At 40.3% G+C, this 18,006-nt stretch overlaps 1 protein-coding gene across 1 annotated transcript in view; it reads right to left on the reverse strand.

Annotated features, from left to right (window-relative positions):
* The window catches only part of vps13b (vacuolar protein sorting 13 homolog B), a 378,602-nt gene that overhangs the window by 164,775 nt on the left and 195,821 nt on the right, over positions 1 to 18,006 (reverse strand). The window contains 6 exon segments of the mRNA XM_088999785.1: positions 11,215 to 11,326; positions 11,401 to 11,557; positions 11,632 to 11,855; positions 11,858 to 11,900; positions 13,857 to 13,992; positions 17,332 to 17,446. Of these exon segments, the coding sequence (XP_088855911.1) occupies positions 11,215 to 11,326; positions 11,401 to 11,557; positions 11,632 to 11,855; positions 11,858 to 11,900; positions 13,857 to 13,992; positions 17,332 to 17,446 (787 nt within the window).

The following is an 18,006-nucleotide window of genomic DNA, read 5'->3' on the forward strand; positions in this document are numbered from 1 at the left end:
TGAATGTTTTCAAACCCTTTCGGTCGAATGATTATCTAGAGAAAACTTCTACGATCTCCCCGTGTGGTTATCAGCGTGTCATCTGAATGACAAGAATCAATCAACTTTGGTCAGTCAAAAAATTCCATAAATACTTCGTCTCACAAAGGTAATTAAGAGACCACAGGCTGGGGAAAAGCAACGGACCAAGCTCCAAGAACAACAGCTCATACCAAAAACGAGTGAAAACAAATGTAGTAGTTTATTGTGGTTTATTTGTTTGATTTGCCTGTGGTGCGCTCCAAAATCCCAGCATTCCCTTTTCCCGCACCGAATCCTTCACAATCGTTCAACAAATATTGGTATACAATTCAACGTGGGACCCTTGCAGGGATTATTTTTCCTTCAGTACGCCTAAAATACACCAGGGAATAAATGTGTTAGGTTGCAACCATCTCATCGAGCTAAAAGAGCCTGAGATTAACATCAGAGACGCCGCAGATGTTTCAGGAATGAACCACAAGCTACACACAGAAGTCAGCATACACCACAACACAAGACCCTGTATACAGCTCCCTACTTGCATTCAGGCTGCTCATAGAGAACAATGCGAATAGCTCCGAAACAGGATGAGGGTGAAGTGGAATTAAACGAGGTACAGTAAACGATGATGAAGACAGACTGTGATCCATATGTTTGAGTTTATTTGATGACAATAAATTGAGAAGTTGAATAAGCTTTATTGGTATCAGCAAATCTCTTTTAGGGCCTCAAAGTAGACAGAAAGAAGGATGACTAGTGGTCAGTCTAGACAGTGTAGAGTACATGCACCCTTAAAAAGAATGATAGTCTCATTCTGAGTGGTTGTCTTGATTAAATCAAGTGGTTACTGTAGTTCACAGATCAAAGTTCAAAACCACGAACATTTTTCTGGTTCCCTCTGTTCTTCTCACATAGAATTATCTCCATAAACAAAGGTCTCTGGAGGCGATCGCAGTGAAAGCCATTATTTCATTTGAGGTCAGCTTGCACACTATGTTGCATAACGTGTTTGCACAATCATCAAATTCTGAAATGTAGCTTTTGCTTTTTTGAATGTTGCTGTGCCGATTACCATTTTGTGTTCGGGAGCCTTTGACTGAGCGAGTTGCTTGTTCTGTAGCCACAAAGGGACATATGTCTTCTTGTGTCGTTCCCAAGCCCGGATGAATACAGAGGGTTGTGTCAGGAAGGGCATCCGACGTAAAAGCTTGGCCAAAACAAACCTCTCAAGATGGAAACTGTATAGTGCCACTTAGCAGTTTTTTTGACAACGATACTAGTGCAGCGTGTTCTACCGGAAACAAATTCCTTGTGTGTTCTACATACTTGGCAATAAAGATGATTCTGATTCTGAAGATGGAGGACACTGATTTGCTGTGGCGACCCATTGAAGGAAAAAGCCCAAAGGAAAAGAAGAAAATCAATCAAACCTCAATGTCTTGAAAGAAAGAGTAAAATGGATGGGATCGGATTGGATTTGCCTTTATTAGTCCCACAGTGGAGAAATGTACATTTCACAGCAGCAAAGTGCTGAAAGAAATGAAAGTAGCAAAACAAAATACATGAGCTGCTGGAAAGGTAGCCACTCTCGCGGCACTGTCTTGTGCTCTTCAGCACAACTGACTCATGCCACAGGACATTTTTACACGGATGTCATTGAATCCATCCTGTGTTCTTCCATTACAAAATCTGACTTCACCAGACAGTTAAGACGTCGGAAAAAAATAATTGGCACCGCCCTACCTACTCTCGAGGACTTGCACACTGCAAGAAACCAAACAAGGGCGCAGAGAATCCTACTGGACCCTCCGCACCCTGCCCACCACCTTTTCCGACTACTCAGGCAGGCGGTACCGATCCATGCGCACCAAATCCAGCAGACATTTGAACAGCTTCTTCCACCAAGCCATTAACTCTAAACAGTAACCCAAACATAACATTATAGTGCCTCAATTATTCTTATGCTGATGCTAGTACATCCTTGGCAATAAAGATGATTCTGATTAAAACGGGACCTCAGAAACTCACAATCCCGAACATCACCTCAGGCACTTTACCTGTCAGATATATGCCATTACATCTCCCAAGTGGCTATTCCTGCAGCTGGGGAACGGCCAATCTAGATCTCCACATTTGATCACCAAACAGCTCACTCAGCACTAAAATTCCAGTGCCCCCTTGCCCAGGCGAACCTATAAAAGGACTACATGACACATAACCGTTTATTTATTTAGCTAAGCACTTTGAAAATGTTTTTGCTGTCATATCAGCATTCTGATTTTTTTTTCAGAATTGTAAATGAGAGATCATCACACAGATTTTTGGAGTGTGTTAGGGTAGTGTGATACAAATTATAGTCAAATACCGAATTTCCCACAAACAATTCTGAACGCAGGTAGTAACACATTAACGTCGCAGAACCTCTAACTGCTGTTGTTACACGAGATGTACGGAATTCATGACTTTAAGTTCGTGAAGGAATACATCTGTTTAGGCTCTCAGTCGTACAGGAGTGGTCCATCGATGAAAAGGTTTCTTCAACCGTCATCTGTACATCCTTGAAGGCGTCGGACGCTTCGGTTCTCATCCCAAGACTCAAGCCGACGTTCTTCGGATTAGGAGTGAAATGTATGGCAGCTTCAAAGAAGTACAGATGACGGCTGAAGAAACTTTTTCTTCGTGAAGAGATGTTGCTCAATGGGTATAGTTGCTGTGCTATGGTCTGTTGCCGGCGATGGTCATAGCCAGTCGCCAAAAAAACAAGAAAGAGATGGGCATTGCTCTGCAGAGACAACTGGATTTACAACACTCATCCCCTATGCTCATTATAAACCCAACGCAAGCTTATTCTTTTTGCTCTCATCTGCTCCATAAGCTGTGCAACGCTACACATTTCTCTCTACAACTCAGTCAGTCCGCCCTGCCTGCACTCCAACAGCAAATAGCTGGTGATTGTTCAGGATAGGGGTGATGTTGGACAGTTTTGCTTCACTGTGACATGTTTCACAATTTCATTTGTTAGATGTGACGAGGCTATGTGTAAATCTACTGACAGCTTCAGGCTCATAGTAAACACGAATCAATGAATCGCATCACATAAAAAGTTGCAGGGTTTAAAGTCTGGCAAGATGAAGCAGTTATTAATCCAAAAATCATGGTACATTTTGCACTAAATAGTCCAATATTAGGACCTTCTGGGCCTTTGTGTCAAAAAATGTTCTACCACGAGCTACTTTAGACCATACATACACCATATTGTACATGCCCAGTAACAATACAAAGACCTTGACATTTGAAAGGACTTATTGTAATCATTTGACTTGTTGTTTGCTGAGAAATATTTCAAAACAATTCAAAAATCAAAGTACATAAATGCAGTTTTATGTTGTCACCGTGTATGGTTTATGGACTTTTTTTTTTTTTCACGGCAGCAGCATAGAGGAGTTGACACACTTCTTGCTGGTGTAAACAAAGAAGTTTGGCAGCAAACTAAAGTGATGAAGCAAGTGTGCACTGAAGCATCGAATGAATCACTTTTTGGGAATGCTGGATTTTATGGGCAAAAGAAAGATGAGTGTGGACATTGCGTGGGCAGTCCTAATATAAAGAATATCATTCCATCAGTGTGATTCAGATTATAAGTAAACAACAGTTGTGGTTGTCATCCGGACAAACTGATACGATTCGAATGGATCTTTTTGCCTTGGTGAGAAGAAAACATACAGTACATGTTTCTCAACACTTCCAAGTGTTCCATTCCGATTTACATGAACATTGAAAGCGACATAACTGTTCCAAATGCGTTTACATTGATTCAATCAAGACCCTATCAAGAAAAACAAATAATGGAGATTATAAACACGGGAACTGTCATTGCTTCCTTTTTTTATTTCATGTATTTATTTTTTTATCTCATTATGGCACATGATCTCATAAAACTGACAAAGAGCATCATGTCCTGGATATGTTTACTGAATATTTTTGGGCACAATACGGCTGTGAAATAACTACATCTACAATTAAATATAATTGCAATGAGGTAACTGGGAGTAAGCTACGTATCACAGAAAAATACATTTGTGCGCATTGAAAAAAAGTAAACGTAGAAAATTGAATGAGAATTGAGCAATAATGACTTCATTTTAATGTCCATTTACTCCGTTAGATGGGGACATTGATTTACACATCTTGGCTCCGTCATAGGCACGTTGGTTAGCTGGCTGCTACAGCTCACTGTTTTATTGAGAGTTCATATCCACGCTCTAAACTTCTGCAGATTAAAATGATAAAGTAAAAAGAAGTGGATATAACGGTTACACAATCTTTCATGTTCAATTTGATAAACTGAGTTTTCACAAAATAATTAATTAACTCATTCACTGCCATTCCCGAATTTATTCTGGAATTGAAAAGCATGACGTGGAGCGCCATTGCCAAATTTTTCGGGGATTTGTTATTTGTTTTTTCTTGCGTTTAAAGCTTTGGTCAGACCTCTGGCAATGTTTTTCCCTCCTACGAGGGGGCAGCATTTACCTTTCGTACAGCCGCCCCCACTTTCAATGCAGACAACTCTACAACCAAGTAAGCTCGAAATAAAAGGTTTTTTTCTCATAAAAGAAAAGAGTCTTCATTTTTTTACGCTGCATTGGGTGTTTATGTAGTCCTAAAACTCAATATTCTGTGGGTCCTGCAATTTGAATGAAAATAACAAAAACCCTGGCACTGGAGTGGACACATTTTTGCACATCATCCGGCAGTGAATTAGTTAACGTGGCATTTTTTCATTTATCTTTTGTATCATTTTTAACAGCATTCAAAAAAACTGAGGAAACTAATTGATGATGCATTGCAGGTGGAATTCTTTTCCATTCTTGCTTGACATACAGCGTAAGCTGTTTCACAGTTTGATGTATTTTTCGCTTCATATTGCCTCAAACCTTGAGATACAGGTCACGACTGCAGTCAGGCCAGTTTAGTAGCCACAGTCTTTTCAAACAAATCCACTATGTTGTCACACACGCAGAATGTGGTTTGGCATTGTCTTGCTGAAATGAGAAGAAGGATCCATGAAAAAGACCTTGCTTGGATGGCAAAAGTATGTTCCTCCAGAACCTGGATGTACTTTTCAGCACACTTTGTGCCTTCACAGATTGGTCCGTTACCATTGCCTGTACCACTAACACAGCCCCATACCAACCAGGGACAGTGGCTTTTGAACGTTGCGTCCAGAAAAGTCTGGATGGTTTGTTTCTTCTTAGGCTTGGAATATCCAACTACGACAACTTCCCAAAACAATTTGAAATGTGGAATCGTCACACCACAGAACACATTTCCACTTTGCATCAGTGTATGCAATGAAAGGTTAAATGGTATTTACAAATGGGGCAGCTCAGTGTTCAAGTGGCTCGTGCATGACTCTCACGGTGCAGAGGTCGTGGGTTTGATCCCTGTGTGGAGTTTGCATGTTCTCCCAATGCCTGGGTGGGTTTTCTTCGAGTACTTCGGTTTCATCCCACAATACAAAAACAGGCATGGAACGCTGATTTAACACACTCAATTGTCCCAAGGAGTGAGTGTGAGTGAGTGTGGAGGTATGTTCATCTTGGTGTGCCCGATGTTGAATTGGCAGCTGGTTCAGGGTGTCCCGGGCCTACTGTCCCAAAAGAGCTTAGAAGGGCTCCAGCGACCCCGGTGAGGATAAAGTGATCAGAAAATGGATGGATTATTTGTAAATCTTTGTGATTTATTTTACAGAGTCACAATTTTGCTGAAATTGGGATTGTAATATGGAATGAGAAAATTTAGTAAAGAGAAAAAAGGTGCAACATATATCCAGTGGAAAAAATAAAGGACAGCAATGAAGATTGAATTTCCATCTATAGATACAGTACACAATTCTGGCTTTGCTCTCTCTTACTGCTCACAGCAGCCTTCCCGTGCGTTACCATGGAAATGCAGACATGAACACCAATCAAAACAAAATAACAAAAGACATATTTAGAGGCACTGTGGGATGCTCCCTTGGTTGCTCTCAGACAGACCATGAGGTAACGGGTATATGATGGAATGTCGAGCTGTGTTATTTTGGAGTTGTCGGGAAATGTTCAGGATGGTGCACATAAATGAGTACAGTGCAAACTAACACATTTTTATTTAGAAAACCTTGTGGTTTTGTTGGCCAAGCAATATTTTTTTCCCTATCATATGCAATACAATAAGGTCAATGTCGTTCCATTAACGAACGACAGAACCAATAAATGTTCAACTCTTACTAAAAACTTTGCCAAGACACATCATATCAACTACTAACAAGTTTTATTTTTTTATTTTATTGACTTAAAGGACAACCGACACAATTTTTTTGTTTCTTAACTGACATCAGGAAATGTCTTATAGCATCTAAAATACCCAAAACACGCAGGCTGATATTTTTAGTCAAATGCAAAACACCAATAAACTTAAACTTACTTAAAGTGTCCCAAAACTGCCACAACATGAGCTCGGAACTGGGCAGATTCAGAAAGTCCCGCCCCCCTTGTTCGTGACATCACTATTGGTCACACACTCCATATTCAAAACAATTGCTTCAGAGAGTTCAGATTCGGTGAAGATGCTTTCTTGTTACTCATCCAGTTATGAATATGATTCAAATAGTTGTGAAGATGAAAGCATAAATGTTTGCAATTGTTTAAAGAAGTTATTCCGTATCAATTCGAGCCGTCTGGACTCCAATGTAGCGCCCAGAAAATGCACAAGATGGCGCACAAGCTCCGTTTGAAATGGGCTGATTTGTCCGCTTGGAATTTATGTAAGTTTACACCTTCTTTATGCGTGTTACCGCAATTGGCTGCGACACACAACGATTCACCATCGCGTTATTTATGTAGTTTTCCTTCTAATTTCGCGAACAACACAGTGTTTTCAGAAGAAAAAAGTACCCAAAATGCATTGTGTGTCGCTTTCTTGGTCAGGGGCGTTCCCCTGTGACGTCACGTAGGGCATCGTCATCAACTCAAAAACATGAATATTCAGCGCAAGTCTTAAAATGTAAAATGTAGCTATATGTGGTGGAATCTTTGTGCAATGCACTCAGTAGAAGTCATTTGAAGTGATCTTACAAATTATGGACACAACTTGTCCGGGGTGTTGGTTGTCCTTTAGATATTTATGTTTGACTGAAGTCAAACACATTGTCACCTGTCCAATCTCTTATACAAATGTCTAAAATTAGAAATTTCAACTGTTGATGATCATTAACCACAGGTCAGAAAAGAGAACACAAACACAGATTTAGAACCAGACTCAGTGTATTTTGTATGTGACGCTACATGTCACAATATACAACACCATGTGACATCATGCATCGTCTTCGGGGTACTTCTAAAACATAATTGTAACCCAACAAAAGCTTTCAAATGGGTGATCCACAATGCGTAAAAAAATGATTGTATAAAAATATATACACAGATACTGAAAGTGGGGAGTAAAAGATCTGTGTGATTTTAGAAATGTTCCAAACCACAAGAAAGTCAGGGTTGAACACATGCTGGATGTTCTTCGGACCAGCACTCATGCACATAATTTTTTAAGAAAGGAAAATGATTTCAGCTGTGTCAATTGACAGCGGCCTTGTAAACTCAAGATGGAGAGGGAAGCAAAAATGGGAAGCCTTGAGGCCTGTGTAATAATTCCTGCTTAGAACCAAAGCCACTAGAGACCACCTCTTCGAAGGAAACTAAATTCAAGATCATATGATCAAATGAAAGTGTAGACTGCTACCAAATGAACCGTCGAGTGAACACCAATTTGAGCCAGCAGTCTTAGAGGCAAAGGGTTTATTTGGCCTTTTTGGAGAAGCTGAAGTGCACTGATAATGTTCAGGATGAAAGAAAAGTTCCAGATAGCGTTAGTGGTCCCTTATCTACATATGTTCTGTTTGAATGTTTACACGTGCTCTCTCTCTCTCTCTCCTCAGCCTTCGCTATCCTCTTGTCTCTCAGAGTGGCATTATAATCAAAGACAAAGTTAGACATTTCTAACTAATTTCACATACAAGAGACAATAATACCAAAACTGTGGCTCGGATTAGTCATTCAGTTTTATCAACGGATATAATTAGAGGTGCGCTTTACACGGAGCTACGGCAAATGGTTACTGGCACATACTGTGCCGTTTGCAGCCACATATGGTTATAGTTTGTAAACAGGCACGTGTTTACAGGATTACAGTCCATTGACCTTGACTTACTTTACATGACTTGAGGGATTAAACATAGCATGATTCAGCACAAACAAAGCACACGCATGAAACATCAACAAACATATTGGAATGATATGAAAAAAAAAAGGTAATGAAAAAAAATAAAGCTCGGTAAGGACAAGAAAAAATATTCAGGCAACCCAAAGGGAAGTGGTGACTCACAATACGGTTTGTTTGCACACATGCTCACACACAGTGCCTGGAATTCATAAGAATGTGAGCAAACAAATGTCTTTATGGTGCACACATTACAGTATCGGCACAGCATCATGAATGTTGATTTTGCAGAGTCGGTCATACATTTACCGAAAGTGCATGCCTAAGACTTTGGTCGATATAGTGTGCACAGAAGACAGGCTGGACATTCGTTAGAGCCCATCATTCTCTTTGCGGAGATGTGACCGCACATCCGCAGAACCTCAAATTACCACGAAGGAGAACTTTTCAGGCCAACATAGGGTGAAATTGCAAGGCTATTCCAGGATAAGGATTTTTTTTTGTCCTCACCAGATTACTTCCTTGTTTACAAGATCATCAGTCATCATCTGACAAGATAACATGGTTAACATATTTCTGTGAAAGAATATGCCAGATACCGACATTCATGATAAATAGACATAAAACATCTGAAATTGATCTGAGCAAAAAAATAATCATAATAAAAAAGGGGGCACTTCACAAAAGGCAGTTAAAACAGTAGTTCTGGGAACTGATCAATCCTATGCAAGCACTTCTCAAGATCTGTTTCAGGTTGGCGGTCATGCCCCTGCTGCTTGCATTTTCCCTTTTTAAGACATTCCCAGTGGCTGAAGCAAGTGTTGTCATCCATCCCTTTTTTTTCCTCCACATTACGTCGTGTGTCAGCACACATCTTACTTGCAGCTGCACAAAGCATTAGGCATCACTTTTATTCAAACACCCCTCTTCCCCCAGCATTACATATGTTTGCCAGCAACATATCTGCCCATTCAAACAAATGCTTTTTCACAGACACAATGTGGGGCTGTGGTTTCCAGGCAGCTGTGACACAATCCAGATACTCAACGCTGCCTATAGCGGGGAAATATGTTTTCTGCCGAGATATTCCCTTTAGAAGTTTGGATTTTCCCGGCCTAGCAGCTTTCAACCAGATGAGTCTTTTGTTTAAGATGGCGCACATCATAGACCCTAAAGATGTCATTCATTGCGTGTTGTCGCTGCTGATGCAGCTGAACTGTTTTGTGGAGCAGTCACTAGATGTATTGTGAAACATAACTAGGGGAAACACTCACGAATCAAATGATTTATCGTCTGATACCCTGAAAATGTCTGCCGAACAACAGATTATATTCTTTGTCAGCCACACTCGATGTCTTGGACTTTAATTAAAGTATGACATCGTCTTTCTACTGCACATTGTAATAAATCAATAATCAGCTCACATCAGACTTTTCTGAAACACAATCCCCAATTCCAATGAAGTTGGAACATTGTATAAAATCGACATAAAACACTACAATGACTAAATAATCATTCTAAGCCTATATTCAAACGTATACACTACAAGCACAATATATTTCACCTTCAAACTGATGAACATTAGAATTTTTGGCATTTATTTCCTCATTTTGAATTCAATGCCTGGGTCATGGGCAACAAAAGACTGTGGAAGTTAAGGAAAGCACAAAATACTTTTGTTTGAAATATTGTATAATGAATGTGTTGAAAGGGGGATCCAGAGAAAGACACAGTTGTTCACAAGAAACGATGGGGAACAGTTCACCACTTTATGAAGATCAGCATGAGCAAATATTCTAACAGTTTAAAGATTAACATTTGTCATGATTGCAAGGAAGGTTAGGGATTTCATTATCTATGGTCTATATCATCGAAAGATTCAGAAAACCAAAATAAATTTCAACCCATAAGCAACCAGGCAAAATACCACCCGCAAATGATAATCACCTTCAAACCAGCTGCATTAAAAACCAATGTCATTGTGGAAAGGACATTGCGATGTCGATTTAGGTCCACTTCAGTTTACTCGTCAGTTCACAGTGTAGTTCATCGCTAGATCGGCAAATGAAAGTTAAAATTCTACAATGCAAATTGAAAGCGGTGTATCAACCGCAATTACAAATGCCGGAGGCTTCTCTGGGCCCGACCTTATCTGAGGTGGACTCGCCCAGAGAGGAAATATTTGCTGTGGTCTGAAAAGTCCACATTTTAAATTGTTTCGGGAAATCATCGTGTCCTTCATGCATGTCAAGTGGGAAACGGAACACCCGACTGCTATCAGCTCAAAGTTCAAAAGCCAGCATCTGCGATCGTATGGCCTTGTGGTAATCCCCATTGCATGGGTAACTTGCACTTCCATGAAAGCACCATTCACTTTCAAGTTTTAGAGAAAATTTTAGTGTAATCAAAGCAGGATATTTTCAACAAGAGAAAACCAGCACGTGTTACAATAATGTGGCTTTGGACTAAGAGTGTGACAACTAAAATGTCCTGCCAGCAGTCCAGACCCACATCTCATTAAAACTGTGTGCTAATACAATACACAACAACAAAGACAATGGGCTGTTTGTTGAGCAACAGCAGTTGATCATCATTCAAAGGGAAATTTCTACAATCATGAAGTTTCATCAAAGTGTCCTCAATTCCCAAACACACATTTGTGTCATTAAAGGGTAAGGTGATGTAACAGAGAGGTAAACAAGCCCCTACTGCAGTTGTGTTTAGAAAATTTGCAATGAGTGAATATTTGAAAGAAAAAAAGGTCACGAATCTCAACTGTAAATATCTCGTCTTTGTAGTCAACTGATTATACTGTATACTGAATAGAAATTTGAAATACTACTGTGCTATTCTGATTTACATTGTATATAACATCCAAACTTTATTGGGATTTGTATTTTAGACAATTTTGTGTGAGGGGAAAAATGCTTATCTCACTGGTAGAGGTCTTTGCGTAGCACAACACGAGAGAGTGGGTTATCAGCCTGCGGAGCCATGCCAAGGGAACCCAACTTTAATACCAGCGTATCTTCTTTATCTGCTTTGAGATCTGTTGAAAACAAAACAGCAAATAACAGTCGCACATGTTTTATGAAGTAGTGTCTTCAATTGACTTTTCCATACCTGTGGTTGTAGTTTTTTCAGGCGCTCTCGGGCAGAAAACCCTGATCAAATTGGTGTTGATGTAGATGAGAGGTAAACACCGCGAGGTCAATGTGTGGCTCCTCATTGGCTGCCCTGCTGACTTTCCCCAGTCTTTATAGCGTCTTGGTACTGTCGTCTTACAATTGGGACAATTGAAAAGACGTTCGACATAATTTTGGACAAACAATAGGTTCGTTAACTTTTTCTCACCTGAAATATTCCAACTACAGTTGTTAACAGAGGACAGAAAAGCACAACATCAAACGGCTGAGCTGTCAGAAGGATTTCCCTCAGGTATTGAGGTGAACCATCTGCAAGTGGATCAGCGGTGATGCGCTGCCCGGCTGTGGAAGAGCTTCGTGCCGGCCTCTCGGGCCGTGTGGTGAGTTTATGCCGAACATTTTTGGTGACAGCCTGTGTGTAGGTAATGGACAAAATCCATGTTGCTGGTGAGAGCCTTCCAGTACCTTGGCCGCCGTCTGGCCAGTGTTGAGAGAGGGGGAGGGGAAGAAGCATAATTACTGCAACAGGACCTGAATTATGTCCAATTAAATATATTTGATTAATGGGCTAATAGATTTACTACAATAATAACAATTTTAATCAAATAAATATGTACTTGTATAATGAGAAATATATACTTTTGGGGGGAAAAAATGGAAATTAGATATTGTATTTAAAAAAAAACAACTATAAAATCTGGACCAAGCTAGTGCAAGTCAAAAATAAACAGTCGCTCATTAGCATAGAAACCTGGGACATCATGCTCCAGTGCATCCACAAAGTATACACAATATTTCACTTCTTACTTTATAGTTTTATCTGCCAGCCAGATCCCAAAATATGATGCATGTTTCCCCCCCTCAAAATTCAACATGCAGCAATTGTATGAAAAATAAAATGAAAATCAAGACACCCCATGCGTATAAGTATTTACAGCTTTTGCTTGCAAAGTTGTTGATTAATTTATGACAAAAATGACGACCTCAAGTGTTTGAATAAGATGCCGCAAACTTTGCACACCCATCTGTGGGCAGTTTGTCCTGTTCTTCTTTACCGCACCTATCAATCAGCAACGGGTTGAATGAGGAGCATCGTGTACAGTCAAATTCAGGCTTCATTGTTGGGATGCGAATGTTCAGGTGATGAGCGATGTGTTGTTTCCTCCGAACTCAAAAGTGGGCATTCGTGCCAGAGTTCAATCTTTGTCTCATCAAACCAGATTCTTGCCTCTCTCATGGTCTGAGAGTCATTAAATAATAATACTAATACTAATAATAATAATAATAATACATTTTATTTCTAAGCGCCTTTGCTGGGTTACCATGTGTCTGTCCACATATTGACTATTGGGTTCTTTGTACGAGTGGCCAGACTGAGAAAGAGGCTGGACGCTTTGGAAATTCTTCCATTTACAGATGTTGGAGGCTACTGTGTCCATTGGAACATACAAAACCGCATCATTTCTTTGACCCAAAACCAATTTGTGCCTCGAGACAATTCACTTTTAAGAGAGAAAATTCCTTTAACTTCATGCTTGGATTGTGCTCCAAAAGGCACACACCCGCAGGACCTGAAAACTGACAGGTGTGTGCCTTTCCAAATCATGTCCAATCAAGCGAATTCCCCACATTTGAACACTAATCAAGCTGAAAGATCCTCCCAAGGATATTCAGTGAAAACAGGATACATGCCTGAGCACAATCTAGAGCTTGTGTTAAAGGCTGTAATAATACTTATGCTGATGTGATGTATGTACTTTTGTTTCGTAACAATGACATTGAAAACCCGACTCGCCTCCCAAAATTATTTGGTGTTGTGTGTGAACTTTGATGTCGGGAAATCATTTTGAATTTGGTATCAGGCTGTAATTGAATAAAACCTTGAAACAGTGGAGCACTGTGGATACTTTTCAGATGCACTGCATTTGTTCTAATGACAAATAATCTAAAAAAAAAACAAATTGATATAACATATATAAAATCTGATAATTACATTTTGTTCTGCAATTACGTAATATGTAAAAAACTCATTCAAGACAGTTAACCTTATTTAAAACACAAACGCGTCTTCAAAAGCACAGTGTGAACGGTGACATAATATGCCCGCAGGGTATCTTAAATTACTGTGTAATTGTAAATGTGTGAGGGGGGAAAATACAGCACTAAACATTAAATGATGTGGTGCATTGTGCAAACATTGAAGCAAACAAACTTGCATTCCTCAGAGTGTCACACTATAAGAGTCAGAGCACTTTTAAATCATATGTAACTGATTTGAATTAAGTGGAAGTGCTTGAAATATACTTTATAGCTGGCAAGTAAAAATCTCAATGCAACGATTGCCAAAACATCTCTGAGGAATGCACAGAACCTAAGGCACTACAGATGAAGCATAGCAGCGAGAGCTATAAAGCAGATGAGCCATATTCTTACAGGAGGGAAAACACCAGAGAATTGGCTGAAAGAATCTTGCTTGCTGACCGGTCGAACCAACACAGTGCGTCTGTTCAGCTTGTCAGTGCAAGAAAGGACCACTCCTCCACAGCTCTTCCGAACACCCTCCTCCGTACTGGAGGTGAAGAGAGACATAATAGGTGCAAACGGGAAAAGAGAGAGCAAGACAGGGAGGAAATGTAAGTGTGCATGATTGGAAAGAAACACGGCAAACAATGAGAGATGATGACTGAAATGTCAGAGGATTGTGTCCTTTTGATAATTGGGAAAATATGTTGAGAGTTAGTAAAACCAAGGGAAACTGTGCAATCTTGAACCAGCAAAGATACTGTGCAATGGTCGTATACTGAAAGAGAAAATGAATATGTCATCGCAACACCAATCCAATCTTTAAATCCTGACTTTTGGTGCCTAGTTAATTACATTTAATCCATGATGAACACGACTCCCTCACGACTATGGTTGTTCATTACAACCTTGATTCTCGATATACCGCCTCATATGTGAACAGTATAAGACCATCTACAGTATTAGCTTGAATCAACAAGAGCATGGAAGCCCATGTCACCAGATTCCATCCACTTGATTATGAAGACAATCAGAACCACTGAAGAGACAGGCGATGCCAGAGTCCAGTTCATGTCTGACTCCTCTTGTATTATTCACTTTTTGTAGGGTGTATCTCAATGCAACATGTCTGGGCACTTTGAGTCACAGCCAGAATTATGATGTCTGTTCCTGTCTGTCCAGCATGAACAAATAAGAACTCCGATTAAGTGCAACAGAATGGCAGAGACACATTATAAGGAGGCCTAATGCTGGCTGCTCTGGGACAGGCAGAGGCCTCACCACAGCTGTGTCCTTGCACTGCAGGAAGAGTCCTTCATAAAGGCCAGAGTGCCAGCCTCGACCTGGCCTGGAGAGACATGTACACACACATTGGCAATTCTTAAATGGGGCATCTGGAACGAATTATACGACTGTGACACCGTTTGATAACATCTATTTAATGAGAACATTTATAAACTATCTTGGGGATAAACAAATCATGGGTTGAGGTGTGCAAGGATGCATATACAGTATACAGTGATTGTAACCGGGATAGCATTTTAACCGCAACAGTCGTTAATGGAGACAAGATAAATAAATGATATGAAAACCAGATATTGCTTCCTGTATCCAATTATTGTTGTGGCACACAGAAACAGAGAGCACCTGTAAAGGGGAAAAAAGGCATTGTCAAGTGATTAACCTGAAGAAAAACAACGTTCATCTCAATTGTTTAACTCCCGGGATGTGAACACATTTGCTCAGGGTGGCTATCAGTCCATTCCATGGCTCTCTCGTTGGACTGTTTCAAATGTCTGTGCAAGTGACTATGAAGTATACGACTCACCGCTCTTTTTTTTCTACTCCCCTGAGAAGGCATGTATGCATGTTTTTTAGTCATCACTAACAAATGACATGCAACGCAATGAGAGATACTGTCACTCAGGCAATTGTGTTCATGCATAAAAAAGCTTGGTATGAATACCTTTAAAACATTGCTTTACGGTGTCCCCCAAACCCTCTTTCTTGCCGTGTCATAGAAGTGTGCCGAAACTCCATGTAAATGTTGCTATTCCTCTGAGGTGACTCCCTGTCGGACAGTTTTGTCTGCTCTCACACCCTCTGTTCTTCTCAATCCTTAATTAAAATTAGACTTCATGGATATATGTACCTCTAACCCGAGACTGACCTTACTATTTTGCTATTTTCCAGCAGTGAGACATTAGGAGCCAGATGAGACATTTTTTGTGTCAGGTTTAATTTAAACCAACCGGCTGCACACAAATAAACTGGGCTGGGTGCAGAAATACCAAACAATTATCTGTTCCGAATGATGAATATGGACTTCTATCCCAGTGGGCTCTCTTGTATATGTGGATGATAGAGATTACAGTGGGCAAGAAGCCCAAAGAGCCTCCAATACGTCCCGAACAAGCACTAATGTACCTGGCTTACATTGTGGAAGCCTGCGTCCTGCCAAAACTCTGGTCAGTTTTACGGGTGTTTGTTCATGAGAATGAAACAGAAACAAAAATGGAAAATGTTAACATTGAACCATGATCTACTCGCCAAATTATTGATGTCAACTAAAAGATTAAGCTTGCACCAATCTTTGGGGCGAATGGGCAAACCCCTGGAGAGAGAGGTAAGATTATATAATCACCCATGAAAAACAGTGTCTCGCCATTGGCAACACCTGGCTCGGTGTTTGTGGAGCAAACTTAATGGAACACATTTTGCCCGGTCGAATCAAACCCCAGGGACCACAGACATTTAAATATATCAACAAACAAAAAGAACATTGGGGAGGTCTGATGTTTACATTCAAAGCCAAGTCAGTTGTTTCAATGAGCCTCTGGCCAGTAAGTAACACATAAGACTCTGACAAACCAAATTGGAACCAGCTAAGGTGATTTCAAAACCTGGCAGCCCAGGTTCCTTTTCTGTTATCACACACTCATTGCAAATGACAGCTTTCAGGTTGGACTCAAGACAAACAGGTTCCATCCCCACTTCACTGTCTGGCTCGTTGAGAGGAGGAGGCACTTAAAGCCAAGAACATATTTATACAGGCATGTAAGCACACTGAACTTGCAACACACACACACACAAACATGATATGGTCAATGGAAGCCACTGAGCTGCTGGGTTTGTTATCTTCTTAGAGTAAGGTAGGGGAAACCGCCTCCTGTCAAAGTGGACCTCAGGCACGTACATAGCGGTCACTCTTGAAAATAACAGATCTAAATTTGATATGGACAAGCAGGAAAAAGTCAAGTGGCAAGAGACTGGAAACAGTAAATGTGGAAAGAAAAACAGCAATTACAAATTTACTGGAGTCCCAGTTTCAGTTTGTTTGGCTTTGCGTGCTTTGATAATTTCTGTGGAGAAGGTAAATCATAGAATTCCAAATGAAACTTGACTTGGAGAAAGATTACTATATATTAGGATGGCATGGGACAGCGCCAAGCGGTTTTCCTCCAGTGTGTTAACGTTTCTATGAATCAATTCAGACACCACAGGCGCAAATAAAATGACTGATGGCCAAACTGAACTCATCTGCTCTGTGAGTCAGACCTGGGCCAGCCCAAAAGCAGAGTCAAATCGTCCATCCAATTTTTTGGTCTCAAACTGTCTGGAAAGATGATGACGCTGGGGTGATAATCCAAAAAGTCCCCCTCAAGAAGGTGGAACTTGAACAAAAAACTGTTACTGCCATTCGTGTCCGCGTGTGAGTTTGTGTGTGTGCGCGCGTATGCGTGTGTGTGCTTGTTGCATGGGTGTTATTATTTTATTCTTATTATTTTTTACTTGGGCTTTACATGGTAATGGTAATTCCCTCATAAGTATACATGTTCAGTGAGATATGGCGTGTGTGGATGTTTGTGTACTAACAATACTCCACCTGCATCTGTAGTGGTCAATGTTGAAGCTGCCAACTTTACATTTGATCTTCGTGTATACATCCTGGATATCTACCGATGCACTCAAGTCTTCCAGTTCACTGACCACACAAACTTCTATTGGAAAAGCAAAAAAAAAAAAAGTGCTGTTTTTCACATTTTCAAACAGCATTAGTAAATGCTGACATACATGCATTACAAATGGTTGGCTGCACATGAATCCTTAAGATGGAACACTGCTAATGATAGGAGGGGCTTTCAGTTTTTGTTTCAATAGTCATACTTTTCACGCTGGCAGAAAGAACCACACTGGAAAACGAGAGAATGAGTAAGAGGGCAAAATGAGTTGAGTACACAGTCCAACCTCGGCTTGCCAAAATGAGGAATGTGCATGTCACCCAACACTGATTGTTCAGAAAGACTGCATTTAAACATACATACTGTAGATATACCATGTGCATTCCTCGCCGCATTTTGTGTGAAAACTAAACTACCTACCACAGGCAAAATGAGTTTCGTGTTCAACAAACTGATTCAGATTGTAGTGAAGGCAAGCTTGTGAGCTGAGCAGATTGTTGTCATTGTTTCCACGAAAAAAAAGTCCCACAGTCAAAGTGGGGCTTGGGAAAATAGACTTCATGCACGTTGTTACTGTTGCCTTGTGGTGATTTGAAGAA

The sequence above is a fragment of the Hippocampus bargibanti genome, linkage group LG06 (assembly GCF_051943395.1).
Source record: "Hippocampus bargibanti isolate YZ-2025 linkage group LG06, ASM5194339v1, whole genome shotgun sequence".
NCBI classification, from domain to species: Eukaryota; Metazoa; Chordata; class Actinopteri; order Syngnathiformes; family Syngnathidae; genus Hippocampus; species Hippocampus bargibanti.